Consider the following 25598-nt stretch of genomic DNA (forward strand, 5'->3'; position numbering starts at 1 on the left):
GGGATATATTTTTAACCTTTTTAAAATCCATGCAACAAACTGCGCTGCATTATTTCATGAAATAGAAAAAATGAAAATAATTAAAATATTGTGTGAAATTAGTAATATTTAAAAATTAATTTTACAAAAATATTAAATATAATAATGTGAGATATTTAGTAATTGTAATATAATAGTGTGATGAAAAAAATTCTATTTAATTGAAATAATTAAAAGTTAATTTTTTATAAATTATTATTTAACAATTATTAATATTCAGTTTATTTAAATATTATTACAACTTAGATAATATCAATAACTATGTATTTGTCACTATTCGATGACTTATTAATCGTGGGAAATATTCTTTTATTAAATAAATAAAAAAATAATAAAAAATGTCAAAAGAAATATATGCACGTAAAAATTTGTATAATATTTAACTTTTTTTTTTAGTCAATATCTAGTTTTTTGAAACTGCCTTCGACGCCAAAAATTTCTCCAGCATTTTTTGACTTTCCCGGACGAAGATTTTCGTTGACACGTCCATTCGCCTCGTCAACCGTAAACCAATCACGAAATTCTGTCAAAAGTTTCATACGTTCCTCATAAAATTTTGATAGTGGTCCCGCTTTTCCACCAGCTTCATTTGGCAGTATTTCCAAAGGAATAAAATTTTCTAAACTTTCTTTTGTAGTGTGAATATGTAACTGAAAAAAAAATTCGAGATTAAAATTTTTTTTAACATTTTTTTATATTCTCGACATAAACTACAATCCAAACATTTTCCAGAATACCAATAAAGCGTTAACCAGATCAAAAAGTATCGATCCAAAAATATATAGCGCACTTTTTGATTAGTCCAGCGGATGCTGAGCTACACTCAAAATAATTTTGGAAAAATTTTCAAAAAAATAAATTCGCGAGATAATCGTTCGGGAATACCGGCAAAGTAGTTAGAAGAAAGTTCTGAACAAAAAATGTATGGCGCACTTTTAGATTGGTCCAGCGGATGCTGAGCTACACTCAAAATAATTTTGGAAAAATTTTCAAAAAAATAAATTCGCGAGATAATCGTTCGGGAATACCGGCAAAGTAATTAGAAGAAAGTTCTGAACAAAAAATGTGTGGCGCACTTTTTGATTGGTCCAGCGGATGCTGAGCTACACTAGAAAATAAATTTGGAAAACATTTAGAAAAATTAAATTTGCGAGATAATCGTTCCGGAATACCGCCAATAAAATAGGGAAAAAGTTTCGAACAAAAAATGTATGGTGCACTTTTTGATTGGTCCAGCGGATGCTGAGCTACACTCAAAATAATTTTGGAAAAATTTTCAAAAAAATAAATTCGCGAGATAATCGTTCGGGAATACCGGCAAAGTAGTTAGAAGAAAGTTTTGAACAAAAAATGTATGGCGCACTTTTAGATTGGTCCAGCGGATGCTGAGCTACACTCAAAATAATTTTGGAAAAATTTTCAAAAAAATAAATTCGCGAGATAATCGTTCGGGAATACCGGCAAAGTAATTAGAAGAAAGTTCTGAACAAAAAATGTGTGGCGCACTTTTTGATTGGTCCAGCGGATGCTGAGCTACACTAGAAAATAAATTTGGAAAACATTTAGAAAAATTAAATTTGCGAGATAATCGTTCCGGAATACCGCCAATAAAATAGGGAAAAAGTTTCTAACAAAAAATGTATGGTGCACTTTTTGATTGGTCCAGCGGATGCTGAGCTACACTCAAAATAATTTTGGAAAAATTTTCAAAAAAATAAATTCGCGAGATAATCGTTCGGGAATACCGGCAAAGTAGTTAGAAGAAAGTTCTGAACAAAAAATGTATAGCGCACTTTTAGATTGGTCCAGCGGATGCTGAGCTACACTCAAAATAATTTTGGAAAAATTTTCAAAAAAATAAATTCGCGAGATAATCGTTCGGGAATACCGGCAAAGTAGTTAGAAGAAAGTTCTGAACAAAAAATGTATGGCGCACTTTTAGATTGGTCCAGCGGATGCTGAGCTACACTCAAAATAATTTTGAAAAATTAAATTTTCGAGATAATCGTTCGGGAATACCGGCAAAGTAGTTAGAAGAAAGTTCTGAACAAAAAATGTATGGCGCACTTTTAGATTGGTCCAGCGGATGCTGAGCTACACTCAAAATAATTTTGGAAAAATTTTCAAAAAAATAAATTCGCGAGATAATCGTTCGGGAATACCGGCAAAGTAATTAGAAGAAAGTTCTGAACAAAAAATGTGTGGCGCACTTTTTGATTGGTCCAGCGGATGCTGAGCTACACTAGAAAATAAATTTGGAAAACATTTAGAAAAATTAAATTTGCGAGATAATCGTTCCGGAATACCGCCAATAAAATAGGGAAAAAGTTTCGAACAAAAAATGTATGGTGCACTTTTTGATTGGTCCAGCGGATGCTGAGCTACACTCAAAATAATTTTGGAAAAATTTTCAAAAAAATAAATTCGCGAGATAATCGTTCGGGAATACCGGCAAAGTAGTTAGAAGAAAGTTTTGAACAAAAAATGTATGGCGCACTTTTAGATTGGTTCAGCGGATGCTGAGCTACACTCAAAATAATTTTGGAAAAATTTTCAAAAAAATAAATTCGCGAGATAATCGTTCGGGAATACCGGCAAAGTAATTAGAAGAAAGTTCTGAACAAAAAATGTGTGGCGCACTTTTTGATTGGTCCAGCGGATGCTGAGCTACACTAGAAAATAAATTTGGAAAACATTTAGAAAAATTAAATTTGCGAGATAATCGTTCCGGAATACCGCCAATAAAATAGGGAAAAAGTTTCGAACAAAAAATGTATGGTGCACTTTTTGATTGGTCCAGCGGATGCTGAGCTACACTCAAAATAATTTTGGAAAAATTTTCAAAAAAATAAATTCGCGAGATAATCGTTCGGGAATACCGGCAAAGTAGTTAGAAGAAAGTTCTGAACAAAAAATGTATAGCGCACTTTTAGATTGGTCCAGCGGATGCTGAGCTACACTCAAAATAATTTTGGAAAAATTTTCAAAAAAATAAATTCGCGAGATAATCGTTCGGGAATACCGGCAAAGTAGTTAGAAGAAAGTTCTGAACAAAAAATGTATGGCGCACTTTTAGATTGGTCCAGCGGATGCTGAGCTACACTCAAAATAATTTAGAAAAATTAAATTTTCGAGATAATCGTTCGGGAATACCGGCAAAGTAGTTAGAAGAAAGTTCTGAACAAAAAATGTATGGCGCACTTTTAGATTGGTCCAGCGGATGCTGAGCTACACTCAAAATAATTTTGGAAAAATTTTCAAAAAAATAAATTCGCGAGATAATCGTTCGGGAATACCGGCAAAGTAATTAGAAGAAAGTTCTGAACAAAAAATGTATGGTGCACTTTTTGATTGGTCCAGCGGATGCTGAGCTACACTCAAAATAATTTTGGAAAAATTTTCAAAAAAATAAATTCGCGAGATAATCGTTCGGGAATACCGGCAAAGTAGTTAGAAGAAAGTTTTGAACAAAAAATGTATGGCGCACTTTTAGATTGGTCCAGCGGATGCTGAGCTACACTCAAAATAATTTTGGAAAAATTTTCAAAAAAATAAATTCGCGAGATAATCGTTCGGGAATACCGGCAAAGTAATTAGAAGAAAGTTCTGAACAAAAAATGTGTGGCGCACTTTTTGATTGGTCCAGCGGATGCTGAGCTACACTAGAAAATAAATTTGGAAAACATTTAGAAAAATTAAATTTGCGAGATAATCGTTCCGGAATACCGCCAATAAAATAGGGAAAAAGTTTCGAACAAAAAATGTATGGTGCACTTTTTGATTGGTCCAGCGGATGCTGAGCTACACTCAAAATAATTTTGGAAAAATTTTCAAAAAAATAAATTCGCGAGATAATCGTTCGGGAATACCGGCAAAGTAGTTAGAAGAAAGTTCTGAACAAAAAATGTATAGCGCACTTTTAGATTGGTCCAGCGGATGCTGAGCTACACTCAAAATAATTTTGGAAAAATTTTCAAAAAAATAAATTCGCGAGATAATCGTTCGGGAATACCGGCAAAGTAGTTAGAAGAAAGTTCTGAACAAAAAATGTATGGCGCACTTTTAGATTGGTCCAGCGGATGCTGAGCTACACTCAAAATAATTTTGAAAAATTAAATTTTCGAGATAATCGTTCGGGAATACCGGCAAAGTAGTTAGAAGAAAGTTCTGAACAAAAAATGTATGGCGCACTTTTAGATTGGTCCAGCGGATGCTGAGCTACACTCAAAATAATTTTGGAAAAATTTTCAAAAAAATAAATTCGCGAGATAATCGTTCGGGAATACCGGCAAAGTAATTAGAAGAAAGTTCTGAACAAAAAATGTATGGTGCACTTTTTGATTGGTCCAGCGGATGCTGAGCTACACTCAAAATAATTTTAGAAAAATTTTCAAAAAAATAAATTCGCGAGATAATCGTTCGGGAATACCGGCAAAGTAGTTAGAAGAAAGTTTTGAACAAAAAATGTATGGCGCACTTTTAGATTGGTCCAGCGGATGCTGAGCTACACTCAAAATAATTTTGGAAAAATTTTCAAAAAAATAAATTCGCGAGATAATCGTTCGGGAATACAGGCAAAGTAATTAGAAGAAAGTTCTGAACAAAAAATGTGTGGCGCACTTTTTGATTGGTCCAGCGGATGCTGAGCTACACTAGAAAATAAATTTTGAAAACATTTAGAAAAATTAAATTTGCGAGATAATCGTTCCGGAATACCGCCAATAAAATAGGGAAAATGTTTCGAACAAAAAATGTATGGCGCACTTTTTGATTGGTCTAGCGGATGCTGAGCTACACTCAAAATAATTTTGGAAAAATTTTCAAAAAAATAAATTCGCGAGATAATCGTTCGGGAATACCGGCAAAGTAGTTAGAAGAAAGTTCTGAACAAAAAATGTATGGCGCACTTTTAGATTGGTCCAGCGGATGCTGAGCTACACTCAAAATAATTTTGAAAAATTAAATTTTCGAGATAATCGTTCGGGAATACCGGCAAAGTAGTTAGAAGAAAGTTCTGAACAAAAAATGTATGGCGCACTTTTAGATTGGTCCAGCGGATGCTGAGCTACACTCAAAATAATTTTGGAAAAATTTTCAAAAAAATAAATTCGCGAGATAATCGTTCGGGAATACCGGCAAAGTAGTTAGAAGAAAGTTTTGAACAAAAAATGTATGGCGCACTTTTAGATTGGTCCAGCGGATGCTGAGCTACACTCAAAATAATTTTGGAAAAATTTTCAAAAAAATAAATTCGCGAGATAATCGTTCGGGAATACAGGCAAAGTAATTAGAAGAAAGTTCTGAACAAAAAATGTGTGGCGCACTTTTTGATTGGTCCAGCGGATGCTGAGCTACACTAGAAAATAAATTTTGAAAACATTTAGAAAAATTAAATTTGCGAGATAATCGTTCCGGAATACCGCCAATAAAATAGGGAAAATGTTTCGAACAAAAAATGTATGGCGCACTTTTTGATTGGTCTAGCGGATGCTGAGCTACACTCAAAATAATTTTGGAAAAATTTTCAAAAAAATAAATTCGCGAGATAATCGTTCGGGAATACCGGCAAAGTAGTTAGAAGAAAGTTCTGAACAAAAAATGTATGGCGCACTTTTAGATTGGTCCAGCGGATGCTGAGCTACACTCAAAATAATTTTGGAAAAATTTTCAAAAAAATAAATTCGCGAGATAATCGTTCGGGAATACCGGCAAAGTAATTAGAAGAAAGTTCTGAACAAAAAATGTGTGGCGCACTTTTTGATTGGTCCAGCGGATGCTGAGCTACACTAGAAAATAAATTTGGAAAACATTTAGAAAAATTAAATTTGCGAGATAATCGTTCCGGAATACCGCCAATAAAATAGGGAAAAAGTTTTGAACAAAAAATGTATGGCGCACTTTTTGATTGGTCCAGCGGATGCTGAGCTACACTCAAAATAATTTTGGAAAAAATTTTGAAAAATTAAATTTTCTTGATAACCGCTCCGGAATACCACCAGAAAAATAGGGAAAAAGTTTCGAACAAAAAATGTATGGTGCACTTTTTGATTGGTCCAGCGGATGCTGAGCTACACTCAAAATAATTTTGGAAAAATTTTCAAAAAAATAAATTCGCGAGATAATCGTTCGGCAATACCGGCAAAGTAGTTAGAAGAAAGTTCTGAACAAAAAATGTATAGCGCACTTTTAGATTGTTCCAGCGGATGCTGAGCTATACTCAAATAAATTTATGAAAAATTTTTGAAAAATTAAATTTTCGAGATAACCACTCCGGAATACCACCAATAAAATAGTCAAAAAGTTCTGAACAAAAAATGTATGGTGCACTTTTTGATTGGTCCAGCGGATGCTGAGCTGCAGTAAAAAACATTTTGGAAAAATTTTTGAAAAATTAAATTTTCGAGATAACCGCTCCGGAATACCACTAGAAAAATAGGGAAAAAGTTTCGAACAAAAAATGTATGGCGCACTTTTTGATTGGTCCAGCGGATGCTGAGCTACACTCAAAATAATTTTGGAAAAATTTTCAAAAAAATAAATTCGCGAGATAATCGTTCGGGAATACCGGCAAAGTAGTTAGAAGAAAGTTCTGAACAAAAAATGTATGGCGTACTTTTTGATTGGTCCAGCGGATGCTGAGCTGCAGTAAAAAACATTTTGGAAAAATTTTTGAAAAATTAAATTCGAGAGATAACGGCTTCGCAATACCACCAGAAAAATAAGGAAAAAGTTTTGAACAAAAAATGTAAGGCGCACTTTTTGATTGATGCAGCAGATTCTGAGGTATATCAAAATATAGTTTTTGCTTTTTTAAGTTTTTAAGATAATTTTTATGAAATACGTTTGATCCAAAATTATATAGAATTTTATTTTAATTTTTAATATTCTCATTACCATGTCTAAAAGTTCTTTTTTCATAAATGGCTTGCAAATTGTTAGCATAAGATCAAAAATTGGCGAAGCATTCATGACATGTATTTCTTTAAGTCGAACTGGAAGTGCATCTTGAAGATAAAGTAGAGATTTTTTTGCCACTGAAGGATTCATTCGACTGACGTGTCCCAATTGTGTCCCGTGCATGTCTATTAAAATCACGTGCCCCTTGACTGTACCCTCTGTTCGGAGCCACATATCCAATACCATATTGTAACCTTTTTCAGTTTCAGAATGCACAAAATGAGATGGTTCAAAGTCAATTAATCTTGAATAAATTATATTATAGTCATTTTTAGATAATCCTTTTAGTGGCATATATACCCTAAAATGACAAAAATGGAATAAAATTAATATAATATTAATTAATTAAATAAATGTTATATAATTATGTATTTGAAAATAATTACAGACGTTTCAAATATAATTTACTTTTCCAAATGATAAATCCAAAAAAAAAAAATGTTTTCGCTCTTGAAAAGAGGTAAAATTTAACGACCAATTTCAAACAATTTATCAATTTATTACACTTCCATTATTCATATAGTGATAAGAAGATTGCAATGATTGAGGTAGTTAGCATTATATTGTTATAACTCTTAAAATGTGAATTTCTAATGGATATAGAAAAATATTTTTTTTTTCATTTTCAAAATGAAATATTTTTTAAAAAATGTATAGAATTCCACATTTTGATAATTATGTATTAAAATAACATTTCTACAAGATATCAATTTTTTTTTTAAATTGAGAATTATTTTTGTTAAAATACACAGAGAGTATTAAAAAAAAATTCAAATTTTTGTTCCTTATTTATTATACAATATATAAAAATGAAAAATAAACTTACGCTATATCTAGTTGCTTACGAAGTGATTCACAATAATGAAAATCTCTGTTTGTGAAAAATTCCGGTACATGTGTTCTCATTGTATAATAATTGTCAATTGTTTTTTTCGTTGGTTCTAATAAATAGTAATTACTATGCAAAAACAGTATTAAATCAATATCGGCAATTTTTGGCAAATGTGGTTGTTTTTTGCACCATTCTCTCAATAATTCGAGATCTGATTCCTTTAATTCTGGATTTTTTTTAAATTCCTCCTCCGCCGTCATAATTTTTATAAAAGTCATGATTTAAAAATTTTTAATTTTCCGAAGTACAATAATAATTCAAATTAATAAAGAAGTTATACTTTAATTATTTTTCACTAAATTGTTTTATTTCGCTTTTATTTATTTTTTTATTTTTATTGAAAATCTATTATTATTTTAGTATTTACAAATTTTGTAGTTAATAAATATTTATTTATTATTAATTTTTATTATTATTATTATTATTGTTATTATTAGTATTAGTATTACTTTTATTATTTATTATTAATTTTATTAGTAATCGTTTCTGCATAAAATATTTTTTTATTAGTTCATTGTAGGAAATTTTATTTTTAAAATCACTATACTGTTTTATATAAAAAAAATATATAATACAAATTGTTGATTCGTGTTCTTGCTATGACTTCTATTAAAGAACTACATGCAAACTTCAACTGTATTAACTCTTGTTTGTGCCTCATCGAGTATATAATCATTTTTAATGACAAAGCTGATTGTCAAGAATATGTAACAATTTTTTCTTTTATTTATCTCAACATCACATTTTTAAATAATTGTTATATACACGAAAATATGATGATAGGTTATAAAAACTGAAAAATAAGACATTTATTTTAAATATTCCACAACTTTATTTTTTTCTTTTTTATAATACACCTCTATTATTAAATTGATGCACGAAATTAAATAATACGAGAAAAATAAGGATTTAATTATCTTAATTTAAATTTTTTTGAAAAATTTGATGATTAATTAATTTTTATCCTATTTCAATTCAGCCAATTATTATAATAAAATGTAAATAAAATTATGTAAATTTTTTTTAAATAATAATTTATCTAAACTAACTTTTAACCTACTAGGTTCTAAAAATGTACGTTTAGTGCTTTTTCCGGTCTGCCAGACCGATATTTTTTTAGTGATTTTAAATTATTTAAAAATTTTTCCTAATATATAAAACTGAAGTTTCTATTGTATTAAAAAAAAAAAAATAAAGAAAAAATGTTTCGATAACGGTTCGAGAGACCGCGATAACAGTTTAAAGGTTAATATTATTCTAATTTCCTCAATCAATTGCTAATGATTTAAAGCTACCTTCAGCTCCAAAGAGATCAGTAGCATTTTTTGCTTTTCCAACACGTAAAGATTCATTCACACGTCCATGTAATTCATCCTGTGCAAACCAATCGCGAAATTCTTCCAAATCCTTAATACTTTTCTGACGAAATTCTTCTACTGGACCAGCTTTACCACCCGATTCGTTTGGCAATATTTCCAATGGGAAAATTTTTTCAAATGTCTCCATTGTCGTGTGAAAATGTAACTGAAAATTATTTTTTTTAAATTTAAATTACTAATAATAGAAAAATGAAGGAAAAATTTAAAAAAAAAATTTAATTTTTTAATTTTTTTTAATCCTAATTTTAAATTTTTATAAAAATACTAAACCATTTCTATCAATTCCTTTCTCATAAATGGCTTGCACATTGTAAATAACATATCGACGGCAGTCATTGAATTAAGAAAGTGTATGGCCTTCAAACGAACTGGAAATGCATCTTGAAGATAGCAAAGAAATTTTTTAAAAATTATAGGACTTGTTCGAGTCACGTGACCAACGCCAATTCCCTTTGTATCAACAACTAAAACATGACCTTTCATTGTTCCATAAGTTTGTAACCATAAATCAAACATCATAACATGAAGTTTCATCGTGTGTACATGAACGTATTTTGAGACATCATAGTCGACTATTTTCCAATACAAAACACCATAACCTTCATTAGTTTTTCCTTCTATAGGTGTAGTAAAACTGTAATTGGAAAAATTTTCTTCTTAAAAATTGAAATTAAAAAAAAATCCTAAAATAATTAACCCTAGAAAGTACAACAACTGTGTGGTAAAAAAAATACAACAACAAAAATTTCTAACTACGCCCCTGGCTCTGTCAGCTGATTTCTTATATGGCAGCACTCTAACCTTAATTCGGTGTTGTTATTTGACAATCGATTTTGGCGAATTATTTACGTAAATAAAAATTTTCTTTTAAAAAAAAAAACAGTTTTTCTCTTATATATTTTGAAAACGGAAAAAGATGGAAAATTTTTTATTAAGAATAAAAGATGCGCCATCGAATTCTTTATAAGAATATGCTCGAAAAATATTAAAATTCGAAAAATGAATTTTCAGTGTCCATAGGGGACTTCCGTTTTCCGGCAGAAAAAATTTACGTGCCCTTCTAGAATCCAGCGGCTCAATTGAAAATTATTTAATGTCTATATTTTTGATCCAATCGAGAAAAAAATTCCATTAATCATATTAAAATTCTTTTTTTCAAAAACCAAATCATAATTCCAAATCTGAATTAGTCGAATTTTTACTTTAGTTCTTTAATATTTGACTAAAAAATTATTTATCAACTTTTTTTACCAATAAATTATTAGAATAATTAAACAAAAATTTAACTATAATTAGAATAGGTTTGAATATTCACTTTTTTTTAATCGAAAGTTTTCACTAATTCAATATTAATGAAATATTCATGTAACGCGTAGATAGCGCTCCTAGTGTTCATTATCGACAACATTAATCGCCGTAAAGCGTCAAGTCGTATTGAAAATATTTAATATATATTATAAACATTTAAAAAAAAATAAACATACGCAACATTCAGTGCAGTGTACAATTCCGGTGATTTTTTTAAATCCCTGTTTGTAAAAAATTCCGGTAAATGTGTCCTTAATGTAAAATAAGTTTCAATATTTGTCTTTGTTGCTTCCATCTTGTAATAATTGCTATGTAGAAAAAGTACTAAATCCGTGTCAGAGACTTTTGGTAAATGAGGTTGCTTTTCACACCATTCGCGTAACATTTGAATATCTGATTCCTTTAGTTCGGGATTTTTTTTCAACTCTCCCTCATAAGTAATATACTTTAAACCCATGATTAATTTTTTTTTTATAATAAATTACTGCTATTCACAGAATTTAAAAAAAAATTTTAAACTTTTATTGTGCACTTTTTCAATATTTCCCGTTTTTTTTTAATTATATTTTTTCTAAAATGTATATTGAATCTCTAAAATGATATATTAAACTTTCTTTGTTTTAAATTATTCAAAAAATAGTAAATAGTGAAATGTTTACTGTACTGTAAAACATTCAAATGAAGACTGTCGCAAAGTACCATTTACACTATATACAAAGTTAGAGAAAATATCGTGATATAAAATTATCGTGACTTTTATTTTTATTAATAACATAGCTATTTGATAATGGTGAATTATACAATCGTCTTCATTTTTCATAAACAACTTACAAGAGTGGCTGTAACCTTGAAGGTATATAACGTGTAATACAGTTTTTAATAACACTCGCATTTTTGGTTAAGTGCTTTAAAATCAGTATTTTAAAGGACACGCCCTTTTTTCCTTAAACACGCCCATTATGTAGATACAGTTACAGAGTAGGTGGGACTTAGGATTAGGTAATTTGTAAAATATTAGAACACATATTAATTAAATAATTTAATATTTATAAAAGTTAAATTAGATATTGGAATTTTATTTTATTGTTAAATAGACTTTAATTAAAAATCCAGTTGTATTAAGATAATTAGAATTTCAGACACGCCCCCTTTTCTAAGCCACACCTATGGGCGTGGCAACTTTCTGCCGTTGCTGAATTAGCCCCACTCTAGCCTTGCATAATGTAATAATTAGAGCATCAGACACGCCTCTTTTTCTAAGCCACACCCATGGGCGTGACAATTTTTTTTACCGTTGCTGATTTATCCCCAATGTAGTGCAGCGGAATATAATAATTAAAGCTTCAGACACGCCCCTTTTTTCTTAGCCACACTCAAGGGCGTGTTAACAAATTTATGCCACACCCCAAAATAGAGGCTACGCCTCTAACGAAAGTATTAACTGTTAACCACGCCTATTAGTAGGAGTGTTCATGGCTAGACACGCCTCTTTTAGAGTCATTTACTATTATTATTAATAATATATATAATTCAACCAATGTTACCTCATACATTCTTACATTTAAAAACAGATTATTAATATTTACATTTATGTTAAACCTACTACTTACTAATACTGGTGATTGACAAAAAAATATTGGTACATTATTTTGTATACTTTTCACTTTTTGACACTCCCTCTTTTTATATTAGACACGCCTCTTTTAAATTGGTCCCACCCATTTCAAGTAAAGTAGGTACGTCCTACTTTTAGGCATGCAATTCCTTTTAATTCGACATTTGAATTTTTTTTTTTAAATAATAAAATCTAATCTATATCGAGTTTTTTGAAACTGCCCTCAACACCAAAAAGATCAGTGGCATTTTTTGCTTTTCCTGGACGCAATGATTCTTGAACACGTGCGGTTTTTTCATCATTTTCAAACCAATCCTTATAATCTTCGAGTTCCTTTTTCCTTAATTCGTGAAATTCACTCAATGGTCCTGCTTTTCCACCTGCTTCATTGGGTAGAATGTCAAGGTCAATGTGTTTTGCCAATGTAGTACTATTGGTGTGAACATGCAACTAAAAGATAAAATTATTTTATTCTTTAAATTCAGAGATTAATATTTTTAATTCAAGCGTTAATTATTATGAATCTTTAGTTAGTTTTTGAAAATTCAAAATGACGGATATAATATGGCGGCCAAATTTTTTTAAAACTCATCGAATTTGCTTGAAAATCGTTACTCGGGGGTTTTTGGAGTCGCTGATTATGAATCCGAGCTTAGTTTTTAAAAATCAAAAATGGCGGATCCAATATGGCGGAATAATTTTTAAAATTTGATTAAATGCACCTTAAATTTGTTACTTGGGGGTTTTTAGGGTCGCTGATTACGAATCCGAGCTTAGTTTTTAAAAATCAAAAATGGCGGATCCAATATGGCGGAAGATTTTTTAAAATTTGATTAAATGCACCTTACATTTGTTACTTGGGGGTTTTTGGGGTCGCTGATTACGAATCTGAGCTTAGTTTTCAAAAAATTTTTAATGGCGTACCCAATATGACTGTTTTTTTGTTTCTAAATCAATAAAATTCAAAAAATATATAAATTATCAAAAATTGGTTAAAATAAAAATGACATATACCACATCAGTTAGTTCTTTTTTCATAAGGGGCTTTATCATTTGTAAAAGTACATCCATTGCAGCATTAGAATTCATAAAATGTAATCCTTTTAAACGCACTGGCAATGCATCCTGAAGATAGACCATAAATTTTTTCGATGTCAAAGGACTTAATCGTGCACAATGTCCTAATGATAAGCCAGCCATATCGGCTATAATAACATGTCCACTTGTTGTACCTTCCGAATGTAACCATACATCAAATATCATTGAATAATATTTCAAAATATCAATATGTACAAATTGCGATGAGTCTGTGTCAATTAATTTCCAAAAAATAATTTTGTGACCCTCATTTGTTGTTCCTTTCAATGGCGTTGTGGCACTTTTATTAAATTACACAATTGTATACAATGATTATAAAATATTTTGTTAATACGTTATTGTATTATCAAATAATAATAATAATAACAATTTGCTATTATAATTATTATTTTTATTATGTTTATTATTATTATTACTATTTTTATTATTATTATTATTATGACTATTTTTATTAAATTAAATTAAAAATTTTGACTCACGCGACATTTGAAGTTTTTTGAAGTTCCTTGGACTGTTTGAAATTTCTGTTGCTAAAAAATTCCGGCACATGAGTTCTAACTGTATAATAACAATCAATTGTTGTTTTTGTTGGTTCCATTAAATAATAATTGCTATGTAAAAATAATGCTAGTTCCAAATCAGGAATTTTTGGTAAATGCGGTTGTTTATCATTCCATTCCCTTAACATTTGAATATCACTGTCTTTTAATTCTGGATTTTTCTTCAATTCCTCCTCATAAGTTATAAATTTTGGCGGTGCCATTTTTTTTTTTTTTTTTTTTTTATTCTATAGTAATATTATTTTTTCACTTGTAATTTCTGAATTTCTAAATTTAAGAAAAATATTTATTTTATTTTTATATTTGAAAAATAATGTTGATGTTTTTTTTTTTTTTTTATTATTTATTTATAATACTTCGCTTAAGAGAAAAAGGGTATAATTTTAAATCTTTTATTATATTTGAATCCTATTTCCCAGAACGCTAACAAAAAACTGCAAAAGTATTTAAGATATATAATAATGTTAAGCTCGCGTGTTGGAATCGCGTGCCAATGTCATTTCACAGTGCTTTGTCAATTGACTATAATTAATTTAAAGTGTATTATATATATAACATTAGATTGCACAATTTTCTTGTATTATTAATTATCTAATAAAAATTATAAAATAAATGTGAATTAATTAATGTTTGTTTATTTATAAATTTCTAAAAATATTCATTATTTTTCAAATTTCAAGTGTATTTAATTTTTTTTTTTTTTTTTGTTAATTGGAAAAAAATTAGATCTCTTTTTTAAAGCCGGCCCTGATTTGAAAAATTTGAAAAATAAAATAAAAGGTATTTAGAAAATACGTGAACAGGGTACTAGTTTTCTTCGACCAGTTTTCAACGGAAATATGAAAAATTGTTGTGAGAATTTTTTTTTTTTTTTTTTTTTTTAATGCAGACGGCATTGATCATATGGACGTGAACAGACAGGCAGACCACCCCGACCTCGAGCGATCATGTCCCGATCACCTAAATCGACCGCCCTCTCATCCATCATACCTCCGCGGTTTGTGTCACGTTCCTCAAGTATCTCATCTCTTATTCACTTTATTTTTTTCTTTTTTTTTTCTTTTCTTTTTTTTTTTGCTTTCGATTCTTTTCATCCTCTCGATTTTTATTTTCAACAACTTGTAATACTTCCTTTGATTTTTTATATTTCAATATAAAATAATAAATTTAATAAAAATTTGCGCAATATTTTTTTCTTCTTTTTATTAAATTGTAAGCCCGCACATAGTGATTTAATAAAATAAATAAAATATAATTAGTAAAGAAATATAAATAAAATTAATAAAAAAAAAAACTACAAGTATTTTGGATACTAATAGTAATACTAATTTTGCAAAAAAAAAAAATACTGGGAAAAATGTTTTGAATTTAAAAAACTGTTATTTAGAGTTACAAAGTTTTGAAATTTACAGAGAAAAATCTTCTAAAGTCATTTTTCAATTTCCAACTTAGATTTTTGTCGCCATATTGGATCCGCCATTTTGAATTTTGCAATTTAAACATAAGACTCGTATTGAACAATATAAAACTTTCTTTTAAAAATATATATATTTTCAAGATAACATTCAGGGAAACTTGTTTTTAATTTCAATCTAGTATATAACTCTAAAATAAAACTTTTTAAGGCCAGGTCCAAGTGAGGCAGCGCCATCTACATTGAAACTAAAATTTTGGAAAATTTTCAACAGCCTTTTCTTGAAAACAAGAAAGTAAAATGCTTTTTCCTTTATGGATAATTGATTATTGGCAAGATATACACCAGCTAAAACTTTTTTTGAGTTAAAATAATAAAAAAAAATTTCATGTCAATAAATTAAATATGAGCACTTTTTTCACAAAAACTGTAACAGTACTTTCTCAGAAATTACAATCAAAAATGCAATTTCCATTTGGAAAATTAATAAACGCTAAAAAATACACGACCTAAGATTTACCAATCACGAAAATAAGAAAAAAAAATTTTATTAAATATTTAACATATTGATACTGCTTTACTGATTGTGACAGCCCTTTGGTAGATTATGTATTTCAGGTGGTTAGCAACAGCGCCAATTTCCTCCTTTCGGCAAAACTGCGAAACGTCTGTTGACATATATAACCTGCCAAACGGCTGTCATAATGAGTAAAATATGTTATGTTAAAATACTTTTTTTTTGTTATTTTCGTGATTGGTAAATCTTAGGTCGTGTATTTTTTAGCGTTTATTAATTTTCCAAATGGAAATTGCATTTTTGATTGTAATTTCTGAGAAAGTACTGTTACAGTTTTTGTGAAAAAAGTGCGCTCATATTTAATTTATTGACATGAAATTTTTTTTATTATTTTAACTCAAAAAAAGTTTTAGCTGGTGTATATCTTGCCAATAATCAATTATCTATAAAGGAAAAAGCATTTTACCATCTTGTTTTCAAGAAAAGGCTGTTGAAAATTTTCCAAAATTTTAGTATCAATGTAGATGGCCCTGCCTCACTTGGACCTGGCCTTAATTCCAATTTAGTATATAACTCTAAAAAAAAAACTTTTTTACGAATAAAAAATCAAATTTAGGTTTGGTAATTATGCGGTTAAGGGGCTCCTATTGTCATATCTAGAAATATATAGCTTTTCTATTGGTCTTTTTTATAGGTAAAAAATTTTGAATTTTTATTGCAAAATAGTTGGAAAATTTTTGTATCTGTAACATTAGGAACATTATGTATTTGATCGTAGAAATAAGATAAAAATATAAATAGAAAATCAAGATTTTATATGGCTGAGCATATCCAAAAGCAACACACACCAACTTAATTATAATATATATATATATATATATATATATATATATATATATATAACCTGTCACTGAGTGAACGATCTTGTTGTCATCCATTCTAGACGTTTGCAATTTTTTTTTCACTTGATTTTAAAAAAAGATTATTATTACATACTACGTTTCATATATTGTATATTTATCTCATAAATCAACAAAATTTTATAGCATAAATTTAACGAATTTGAAACTTTGAAACAATACCTAACAGTTTTTCTTAAAATATGAAGCCGAAGTTTCTAAAAAAAAAAGTAATAATCGAAAAATATTTAGATAGCATGTAAGCTTGCAGCAACTTTGCGGCAAGCTTGCCGCGCAATATTGACAACCTTGCACGGCAAACTTGCCGTAAGCTAACTGCAAGCTTCAAATATCCCACCTGACACGCAAGCTTGCATGGTAATCTTACCGAAATATTGCAATGTAAGGTATTTATTATAGAAATTAGACGAAACATTTAAAAAAAATTTTTTTTAAAAAGCAAGGTTTTTTGGCAACGTTGCAGCAACCTTGCTACAAGCTTACCGTGCAAACTTACTGAGCAGTCTTGCGATAATCTTATTATGCAATCTTGCAGTAACCTTACACTGCAATATTTCGGTAAGCTTACCATGCAAGCTTGGGTCAGGTGGGACCTTTGAAGCTTGCCGCAAGGTTGCTGCAAGGTTACGTGTGCTATCTGGGCGCGGTCTGAGAGACCGCTATGGCGCTTTAAAGGCTAAAACTGGAATTGTATGCAAGAAATATAGTCATCGACCGTTGCCTATATATATGGCTCGTCGCGACCGAACAGGCGATAATAACACGTTTTATTCTTGACCAATATTAATAATCCACTATTGACACTCGTAATTTGTACGTTGAACGGTCGTTCAAAAGCTTTCATCCTGACGACAAATAAATTTCCCCTGGACAGTATCATCTTAATTGATAATCCCTTCTGAATCAACTATAATTTACACGAGCAATACGCTATTACAAACCATATATATGAGGGTCAGTTTAAACAAAAAATAGGACAAGCAAAACTGATTCGGAAAAATTTATTTGTTTTTTTAGGTTAAAAACCCCCTTCGAAATAAGAATTATTGTAAACGACACTATTGATTATAAAATGTAAAATTTATAAAAAAAATTCAATTTTTTTTTTTGTAAATAATCCAAAAACAATTACAAGTTTATTTGTCACAATTCTATATATAACAAATTTTGCATATGCGCAATCAAATTTTTAATACGATTGAAACATAAACATTCATAAACTGTAATAAAGATGAAAATAATTTTTTAAAAATTCCAATTAATTATACTCATTTGCATAGTTAATAAGCGTTGTTTAATGAGAAAAAAAAATTAAATTAAAGCACTATATAGATATATGTACCTGTGTGTAAAACAAAAAAAAAAAGGAGACGATATTATGCAGCTCGTTCTTTGAAAACTGAATAAATAAATTGAAATGTACTTTACGTCAAACAAGCATTAGAGCAAAAAAAATTGTTGAGTCATGACAGCAAGAGGATATTCGACTACTAATGACCATTGTTAATGACTAATTACCTTTTGAACTGTGGATTTTAATTAACTAACTATGTGTTATTAAATGAATTTAAAAAAAAATCTTTCTCAAATAGAATATGATTTAAGATACTATTGTTTTTTTTTTAAATGGTGTATAATTAATTCATTGCAGTAATATATGATTTTTATGTTCCGAACCCCCTAAATTTTTTTTTCAATTCCACATTTTTTTGTTTTAAAAATAAAAAAAATGAGATTAAAAAAAAATTTTTGCGGGTCCGGAACATAAAAATCATTTTTTTACATTGAGAAATTGACCAAAATTTTAATGTTACAAAATAAATATTTATTTATTTCTTTAACCCATTAACGACAGCCAGGACGAAAAATTTACCTTTACTTAGCAGCTGTTATTTTATATGAAAAAATAATTTAAAAAATTCAGGATAGCCCATTTCTAACGTAAAATTTATCGCTCTTTCGATTCTGAAGTCCAAATTCAATTATAATTAAACTCTTAATATTTATAACAATTTTATTGCAAAAAAACATGATTTTCTGCAAAAAAATTTTTATTCAAAAAATATTTTAACATGAAAAACGACAGTTAATTTGCTCCGGAACCCAAAATATCGCGTCCTCGAATACCCAGCTACAAAACTATATAGTTGCGAATTTCAAAATTTAAGATGGCGAACGACAAAATGGCGATTTTCCACTAAAAAAAACATTTAAAAAATACTATTTTGCAAAAAATAATATATTGATGAATTATTTTTATTTCTGCATCATCTACTTATGTTTTTTGGGTCACTAAACACGAATACGGTATAAGTTTTCAAAAATTCAAAATGGCGGATCCAATATGGCGGACAATTTTTTTAAAAACTCAATGGATTTATCTGAAATTTGTTACTCGGGGGTTTTGGGGTCGCCGGTTACGAATCTGAAGTTACTTTTCAATAATTCAAAATGGCGGATCCGAAATAACCTACAAATTTTAAAATTCACCGAATTTGCTTGAAAATCAATACTTATTGAGTTTTTGGGGTCGTTGATTTCGAATTACTTCACTTTATATTGAAATCGAACACATTTTATTTTACTGATCTACTATTTTATTACTGTAATTCGAAATCAACGACCCCAAAAACTCAATAAGTATTGATTTTCAAGCAAATTCGGTGAATTTTAAAATTTGTAGGTTATTTCGGATCCGCCATGTTGAATTATTGAAAAGTAACTTCAGATTCGTAACCGGCGACCCCAAAAACCCCCGAGTAACAAATTTCAGATAAATCCATTGAGTTTTTGAAATAATTGTCCGCCATATTGGATCCGCCATTTTGAATTTTTGAAAACTTATACCGTATTCGTGTTTAGTGACCCAAAAGACATAAGTAGATGGTGCACAAATAAAAATAATTCATCAATATATTATTTTTTGCAAAATAGTATTTTTTAAATGTTTTTTTAGTGGAAAATCGCCATTTTGTCGTCCGCCATCTTAAATTTTGAAATTCGCAACTATATAGTTTTGTAGCTTCGAGGACGCGATATTTTGGGTTCCGGAGCAAATTAACTGTCGTTTTTCATGTCAAAATATTTTTTGAATAAAAATTTTTTTGCAGAAAATCATGTTTTTTTACAATAAAATTATTATAAATATTAAGGGTTTAATTATAATTGAATTTGGACTTCAGAATCGAAAAGAGCGATAAATTTTACGTTAGAAATGGGCTATCCTGAATTTTTTAAATTATTTTTTCATATAAAATAACAGCTGCTAAGTAAAGGTAAATTTTTCGTCCTGGCGGTCGTTAATGGGTTAAAGGAGTGTAATTAATCATGTGAATAAATTAATTTCTAAAAATATTTCATATATCATTCATGATATAATCAAAATATTTGATAGAATTTTTTCTTTAATTTTCAGCAATTTCTCCACATAACCTCACTTTTTTGAAAATACCGTTATTTTAACACAGTAAGTCAAATTACAAAGAAATGGTTTTTGTTTTGACTAGTTAAACAAAACGCACTGTTCGAAACCATGCGCGCGCATCTTTTAGAAAAAGACAGATATATATTCGTGTTCTTTTCTAACTCATATGCTTCACGTTCGCTAACATGTAAAATTTGTAAATATTAAATAAAAAAATTATTATTGTTATTATTATTCTAGGTAGTTATTAATGTCCTTTTAGTAATATAAATATAACAGAAAAGTGCAATTAAATGAAATGCGAAATTTTGAGTCAATGAAGAATTTGTAAAGGGTGAGAAAAATAAGGGGAGCAAAATGAATATAAAGTCTATAGTTGTGTGGCACGTGCGTGACAGTCCAACCGCAATGAAGTGGATTATATAATTCACTGTAGGCAGGTGGGCGAGGCTTTCCATTGGCATATATAGCCTAACGAGGAACGGTAATTATTGCCAAGTGGGCCATGTGCCTATTGTCATCATATCTAACCATCACACCATAACCTTGTCTGGTATATTCTTCTATATATATATAGTTCAATATTAATCTATATTTTAGATCCTTTTTTTTAAATTCGAAAATTTTTCATTATTTTTCAAAATAATTACAAACTTTTTTTTCAATATTTTCCTATTTTTGAAACAACTATATATGAGAGATTCTTTTTCAATCGCCCCAGCCCAAAAAGTCAATGTTCTGGGATTGGCTTCATACTTTGGTAAATTGTTGTCCTATATGATAGTAATAAATCCCTAAAATATAAACTCATTAAAAAAATATTTGTAGAAAGTAGAGGGGGTTGAAGTTTTGACGTTAAGGGTAACATTGTCATTTTCAAATCCGTATAACTATGACAAAAGTTAATGGATTTTAATTTATGTATAATGAATTTTATTGCATTTTTCACGTACTTTTCAAAAATGTATACGAAATTTAAAAAAAAAAATTTTTATCCCCTTTTTTTTCAAAATCAACCCTTATTTTTCGATTTTCACCCCTTCGGGTATTTTTTTTTTTTTTTTTTTATTTTCATTGGAAAGCTGAGGTTTTTTCCGATGAGCTATGTAAATATGAAAATGGGACAACAATAATTTTGAGAGTAACATAATATTAAATTAGGCGGTGCCTATCTAAATCCTCAAAGATGATCTCCAGGTACACCCCTTATCGGCACCGCCTACTTTAATATTCTGTTACTCTCAAAATTATTGTTGTCCCATTTTCATATTTACATAGCTCATCGGAAAAAACCTCAGCTTTCCAATGAAAATAAAAAAAAAAAAAAAAAAAATACCCGAAGGGGTGAAAATCGAAAAATAAGGGTTGATTTTGAAAAAAAAGGGGTTAAAAATTTTTTTTTTTAAATTTCGTATAAATTTTTGAAAAGTACGTGAAAAATGCAATAAAATTCATTATAGATAAATTAAAATCCATTAATTTTTGTCATAGTTATACAGATTTGAAAATGACAATGTTACCCTTAACGGCACCCTTATCGGCACCGCCTACTTTAATATTCTGTTACTCACAAAATTATTGTTGTCCCATTTTCATATTTACATAGCTCATCGGAAAAAACCTCAGCTTTCCAATGAAAATAAAAAAAAAAAAAAAAAAATACCCGAAGGGGTGAAAATCGAAAAATAAGGGTTGATTTTGAAAAAAAAGGGGTTAAAAATTTTTTTTTTTTAATTTCGTATACATTTTTGAAAAGTACGTGAAAAATGCAATAAAATTCATTATAGATAAATTAAAATCCATTAACTTTTGTCATAGTTATACGGATTTGAAAATGACAATGTTACCCTTAACGTCAAAACTTCAACCCCCTCTACTTTCTACAAATATTTTTTTAATGAGTTTATATTTTAGGGATTTATTACTATCATATAGGAGAACAATTTACCAAAGTATGAAGCCAATCCCAGAACATTGACTTTTTGGGCTGGGGCGATTGAAAAAGAATCTCTCATATACGTAATCGAATATTTAATTTAATAAATCATTTTTCGATTGTAAAATAACGTTATATATATTTACAATTTATTTTTTTTTTTGATAATTTTTTTATCTTAAAAAAAACTCACTGTAAAGTGAAGAATAAAAAAAAATTGAAAGGAGCTGATTTCAGGTGAATGCAGTGCGAAAACGCATTTACCTACCTGCTGGGGAACGCGATCCATCATCGTGTCAACGGAGCATTACCGGTGCCCTTCTGTCCCTTGTCCCAAGTGGTCAAGATTTTACCCGACACTTCCCGGTGTGCGTAATGATCGAGCAAGAAACTCGTTTTTAGTATCTCTGTTGGATTTGCAAAACAAGTTGCAAAAAAAAAAAAAAAAAAGGTTTTTCAAACGAAAAAAAAATAAAATGGGGAAAAAAAATTTCGAACAAGATCGAAATATCTGATAACATTATTTTTCATCTTTGCCGACTTCATCTCTGATAAAATTTATCATAACTTTTAAAATCAATTTTTATATATTATATTTTTTTTGTATATTTTCTTAAAATTTATATTTAATTTTTTATTTCAGTTTTTATTTATTTAATCTCTAAGATAGAATTAAAAAACAGAAAAAAAGTCGAAATTTCAAAAATTACTTTGCAGTTTACATTTAAAAATAACAAAAAAAAAATAAATGTTTTTGATTCTTCCTTAAAATGGCTGATCACGTGGCGCCATCTACCTGTCTTATTTTTTATGCGTATTAAATTGAGTATAAATTTTGTACTCAATTTGAGATTAGGTTTTTTCTGTGTGATTAAGAGTGCGTATCTCTTTGTTTTCTTTTTTTTAAAGTTATAATTTTTTATAGTTTATACCCAATTTTTGAATATTTTGTGATGCACTCAGAAGAAAGCCCTAAGAAGCAAAAAATTTATAGGTTATGTTTATATAATTGTAACGTTTTCAAAATCAAATTAATTAAAATTTTTATTAAAGCCTATTAGATGCTTTTTTCTACTTTTTATTTTATTTACTTTTTTTTGTGATAGCGAATAATTTTCTGTATACCCCCATTTCGCCTGTTTCTAAATATATATCTCCTTCTTTTGTAACGGGGAGTTGATCCATCGAAAAAATCTTTCCGCTTCTGTGGAGTGACTAATTCTAATTCACAGTAGCCCGAGAATTCAACAACGGCAGCACAAGTTGAAAGAGAGAGAGAGAGAGACAGATCTACTCTTCATAGATATTTAAACTTATTTTCGAAGCAATATGGCTGATTAAATTGTTGAGGTTGAACTCATCTCCTACCGACGAAACTATATATATATGAAACGTTTCACCCCAGGCAGTCGTCGAAAAACGGATAATCACTTGTTTCCTAAACCTGCGTGAGATGACCGCAAAGAAGATAAATACCGCAAACTTTCAACGAATTAGCGTAATCCTTTTTAAATAATAAAAACCCCCTCGTTAAATGTGTAATGAATCCGCACAGTTCGAGAAAATATATATATATGAAATAATTTTGACAAAAGACGAAATAGTGTGTCGTTATATTTTGAGGAAATGCAGACGAAAAGAAGGTGCTTGGAGAATGAAGAAGAAGAAGAAAAAAAAAAGAAAATACTTTGGGACAAGATTCTAAATAACAGAGCTCAACCTTCATTATTTGCCTTGAGGGGCTTGGATATTTGGATACTTATAATCCCTTTTCACCAAAAACCAAATACTTTTTGTAAATCTTGCACTGACTGCGAAGAGTGACACATATAATAGTATCAAATTGGCCTTAAGTGGAGGATTTAAAAATGATTGTTTGATTTTACAAAAAAAAATTTAAGTACTGCGACAACAATTATGAAATATATATTTTGAGCATCTATTGTTTCCGCGTACAGGAACAACATAACCTCAAATTTTACACTATTTTATGCAATTCAAATAAGAAAAAGAATTTTAAAAAATATTATCGTCGCAGTACTAAAAAAAATTCCAATACTAATTTTTTTATTATGCGAAAAACTTTCTCGCAACTATTGTGCGTTGGCCTTAAGGCCAGGTCCAAGTGAGGCAGCGCCATCTACATTGAAACTAAAATTTTGGAAAATTTTCAACAGCCTTTTCTTGAAAACAAGAAGGTAAAATGCTTTTTCCTTTATGGATAATTGATTATTGGCAAAATATACACCAGCTAAAACTTTTTTTGAGTTAATATAATAAAAAAAATTTCATGTCAATAAATTAAATATGAGCACTTTTTTCACAAAAAATGTAACAGTACTTTCTCAGAAATTACAATCAAAAATGCAATTTCCATTTGGAAAATTAATAAACGCTAAAAAATACACGACCTAAGATTTACCAATCACGAAAATAACAAAAAAAAATCCGGCAGCCCCCTGCGGGGGCGGCCACATTCTCATCACGCGCTTCGCGCGTAGGGGCTCGCTTCGCTCGCTAGTTTGAGCGCGCCCTGGGCGCGCAAAGGATGATCGTCCCGCTTCGCGGTCCGATATTGATACGCGCTTCGCGCGCATTGTTTAGGCATCGCGCTACGCGCTTTGTTTGTTTATTACAATTCAAAACCTAGTAGCATTAATTACTTTTTAAATACACTGTGTAATTCAAAAATTTTTCAATTACATTCAAAAATTGTATTAATTATTCTACCTGAAAGTAGATGAATGACCCAAAAATCCATTTGTTAGAATGAGATTTTGTAGTTGTTTCAGACTTTGTAGTTGATTTATTAGAAACAACTCATAGTCTATATTAAAATGCTTTAAATTGAATTATACAAATAGGTAAGTTATAAAGGTATTAGAGTAAATGGATATACTTCCGAAGTAGGGGTACCTCCGATCTTAATGAAACTTGGTATACTAACGTATTTTGGTGCGCTGATTACGAAAATGATAGTGAAAATTGGCGCAAATTTGATTATCATGGTAAGAAACATAAAAAACACCATAAAATCATGGTTTTTTTACTTCCTACTTCGGAAGTACACCCGAATAAATTTTTTATCGAGCAAAAAAAGAGAATGGCGGCACTGCAGTTATTCAAACTTACAATTAGTTCCTTAATTTTGCGCCGTGGATTGGCCAGGTCTTGGTAATTAACGAAAATCGACAAACCAAATTATTTACTAAAATAAGATATTCCGCTTCGAACTAATTTCAATTAAGTAAAAGAAAAAATTAATTGAAAAATTAAAAACATTAAAAAAAGAACTTTAATGTTAATGCATTTTTAAAGCAACAAATTTATTATATGAGGTCTTGCCCTCATGTTTTTATTCATAAAAATTTTTTTGTACAATTTATATAAGTGAAAATTTTAGTTTTTATAAATTAAATTTCATTTTCTTAAAGTACTTTGACTTTAAGGATAACATTCTCATCACGACACTCGCGTTTCACGCTCGAAAATTAGAAACATACAATAGGAAAAGTAGGCACCCATTAACGAAATTTTTA

The 25598-nt window shown here is 29.4% G+C and overlaps 2 protein-coding genes across 3 annotated transcripts; both read right to left on the minus strand.

The window, feature by feature from the left end:
- Positions 1-86: 86 nt before the first annotated feature.
- LOC127286762 (uncharacterized) lies at positions 87-11266 on the minus strand. The gene is made up of 6 exons (XM_051313341.1): positions 10752-11266; positions 9538-9901; positions 9157-9412; positions 7823-8105; positions 6934-7297; positions 87-689 (listed from the first exon to the last, which is right to left on the minus strand). The coding sequence occupies exons 1-6, from the start codon at positions 11030-11032 to the stop codon at positions 432-434; spliced, it is 1806 nt and encodes a 601-aa protein (XP_051169298.1). The 5' UTR covers positions 11033-11266; the 3' UTR covers positions 87-431.
- A 335-nt stretch (positions 11267-11601) lies between these two features.
- LOC127286699 (alpha-tocopherol transfer protein-like) lies at positions 11602-18064 on the minus strand. Of its 2 annotated transcripts, XM_051313232.1 has the most exons (4): positions 18042-18064; positions 13768-14115; positions 13205-13568; positions 11602-12640 (listed from the first exon to the last, which is right to left on the minus strand). In XM_051313232.1, the coding sequence occupies exons 2-4, from the start codon at positions 14049-14051 to the stop codon at positions 12383-12385; spliced, it is 906 nt and encodes a 301-aa protein (XP_051169189.1). In that variant the 5' UTR covers positions 14052-14115; positions 18042-18064; the 3' UTR covers positions 11602-12382. The 2 variants fall into 2 exon arrangements, with proteins under 2 accessions (XP_051169189.1, XP_051169188.1); XM_051313231.1 differs by lacking the exon at positions 18042-18064 and having other exon boundaries at positions 13768-14265.
- Between the last annotated feature and the right edge of the window lie 7534 nt (positions 18065-25598).

This window comes from Leptopilina boulardi, unplaced genomic scaffold (genome assembly GCF_019393585.1).
Source record: "Leptopilina boulardi isolate dan_hultmark-lab unplaced genomic scaffold, ZJU_Lbou_2.1 LbouV2_362, whole genome shotgun sequence".
NCBI classification, from domain to species: Eukaryota; Metazoa; Arthropoda; class Insecta; order Hymenoptera; family Figitidae; genus Leptopilina; species Leptopilina boulardi.

Coding starts and splice junctions, on each gene's coding strand:
- LOC127286762 (XM_051313341.1), bottom strand. CDS start 11,032: ATGGGTTTAAAGTATATTACTTATGAGGGAGAGTTGAAAAAAAATCCC. Junction 9,413..9,537: donor GAAAGGAATTGATAGAAATG/GTTTAGTATTTT, acceptor AATAATTTTCAG/TTACATTTTCACACGACAAT. Junction 7,298..7,822: donor CGTAAGCAACTAGATATAGC/GTAAGTTTATTT, acceptor TTGTCATTTTAG/GGTATATATGCCACTAAAAG.
- LOC127286699 (XM_051313232.1), bottom strand. CDS start 14,051: ATGGCACCGCCAAAATTTATAACTTATGAGGAGGAATTGAAGAAAAAT. Junction 13,569..13,767: donor CAAAAAACTTCAAATGTCGC/GTGAGTCAAAAT, acceptor ATTTAATAAAAG/TGCCACAACGCCATTGAAAG. Junction 12,641..13,204: donor AAAAAGAACTAACTGATGTG/GTATATGTCATT, acceptor TTTATCTTTTAG/TTGCATGTTCACACCAATAG.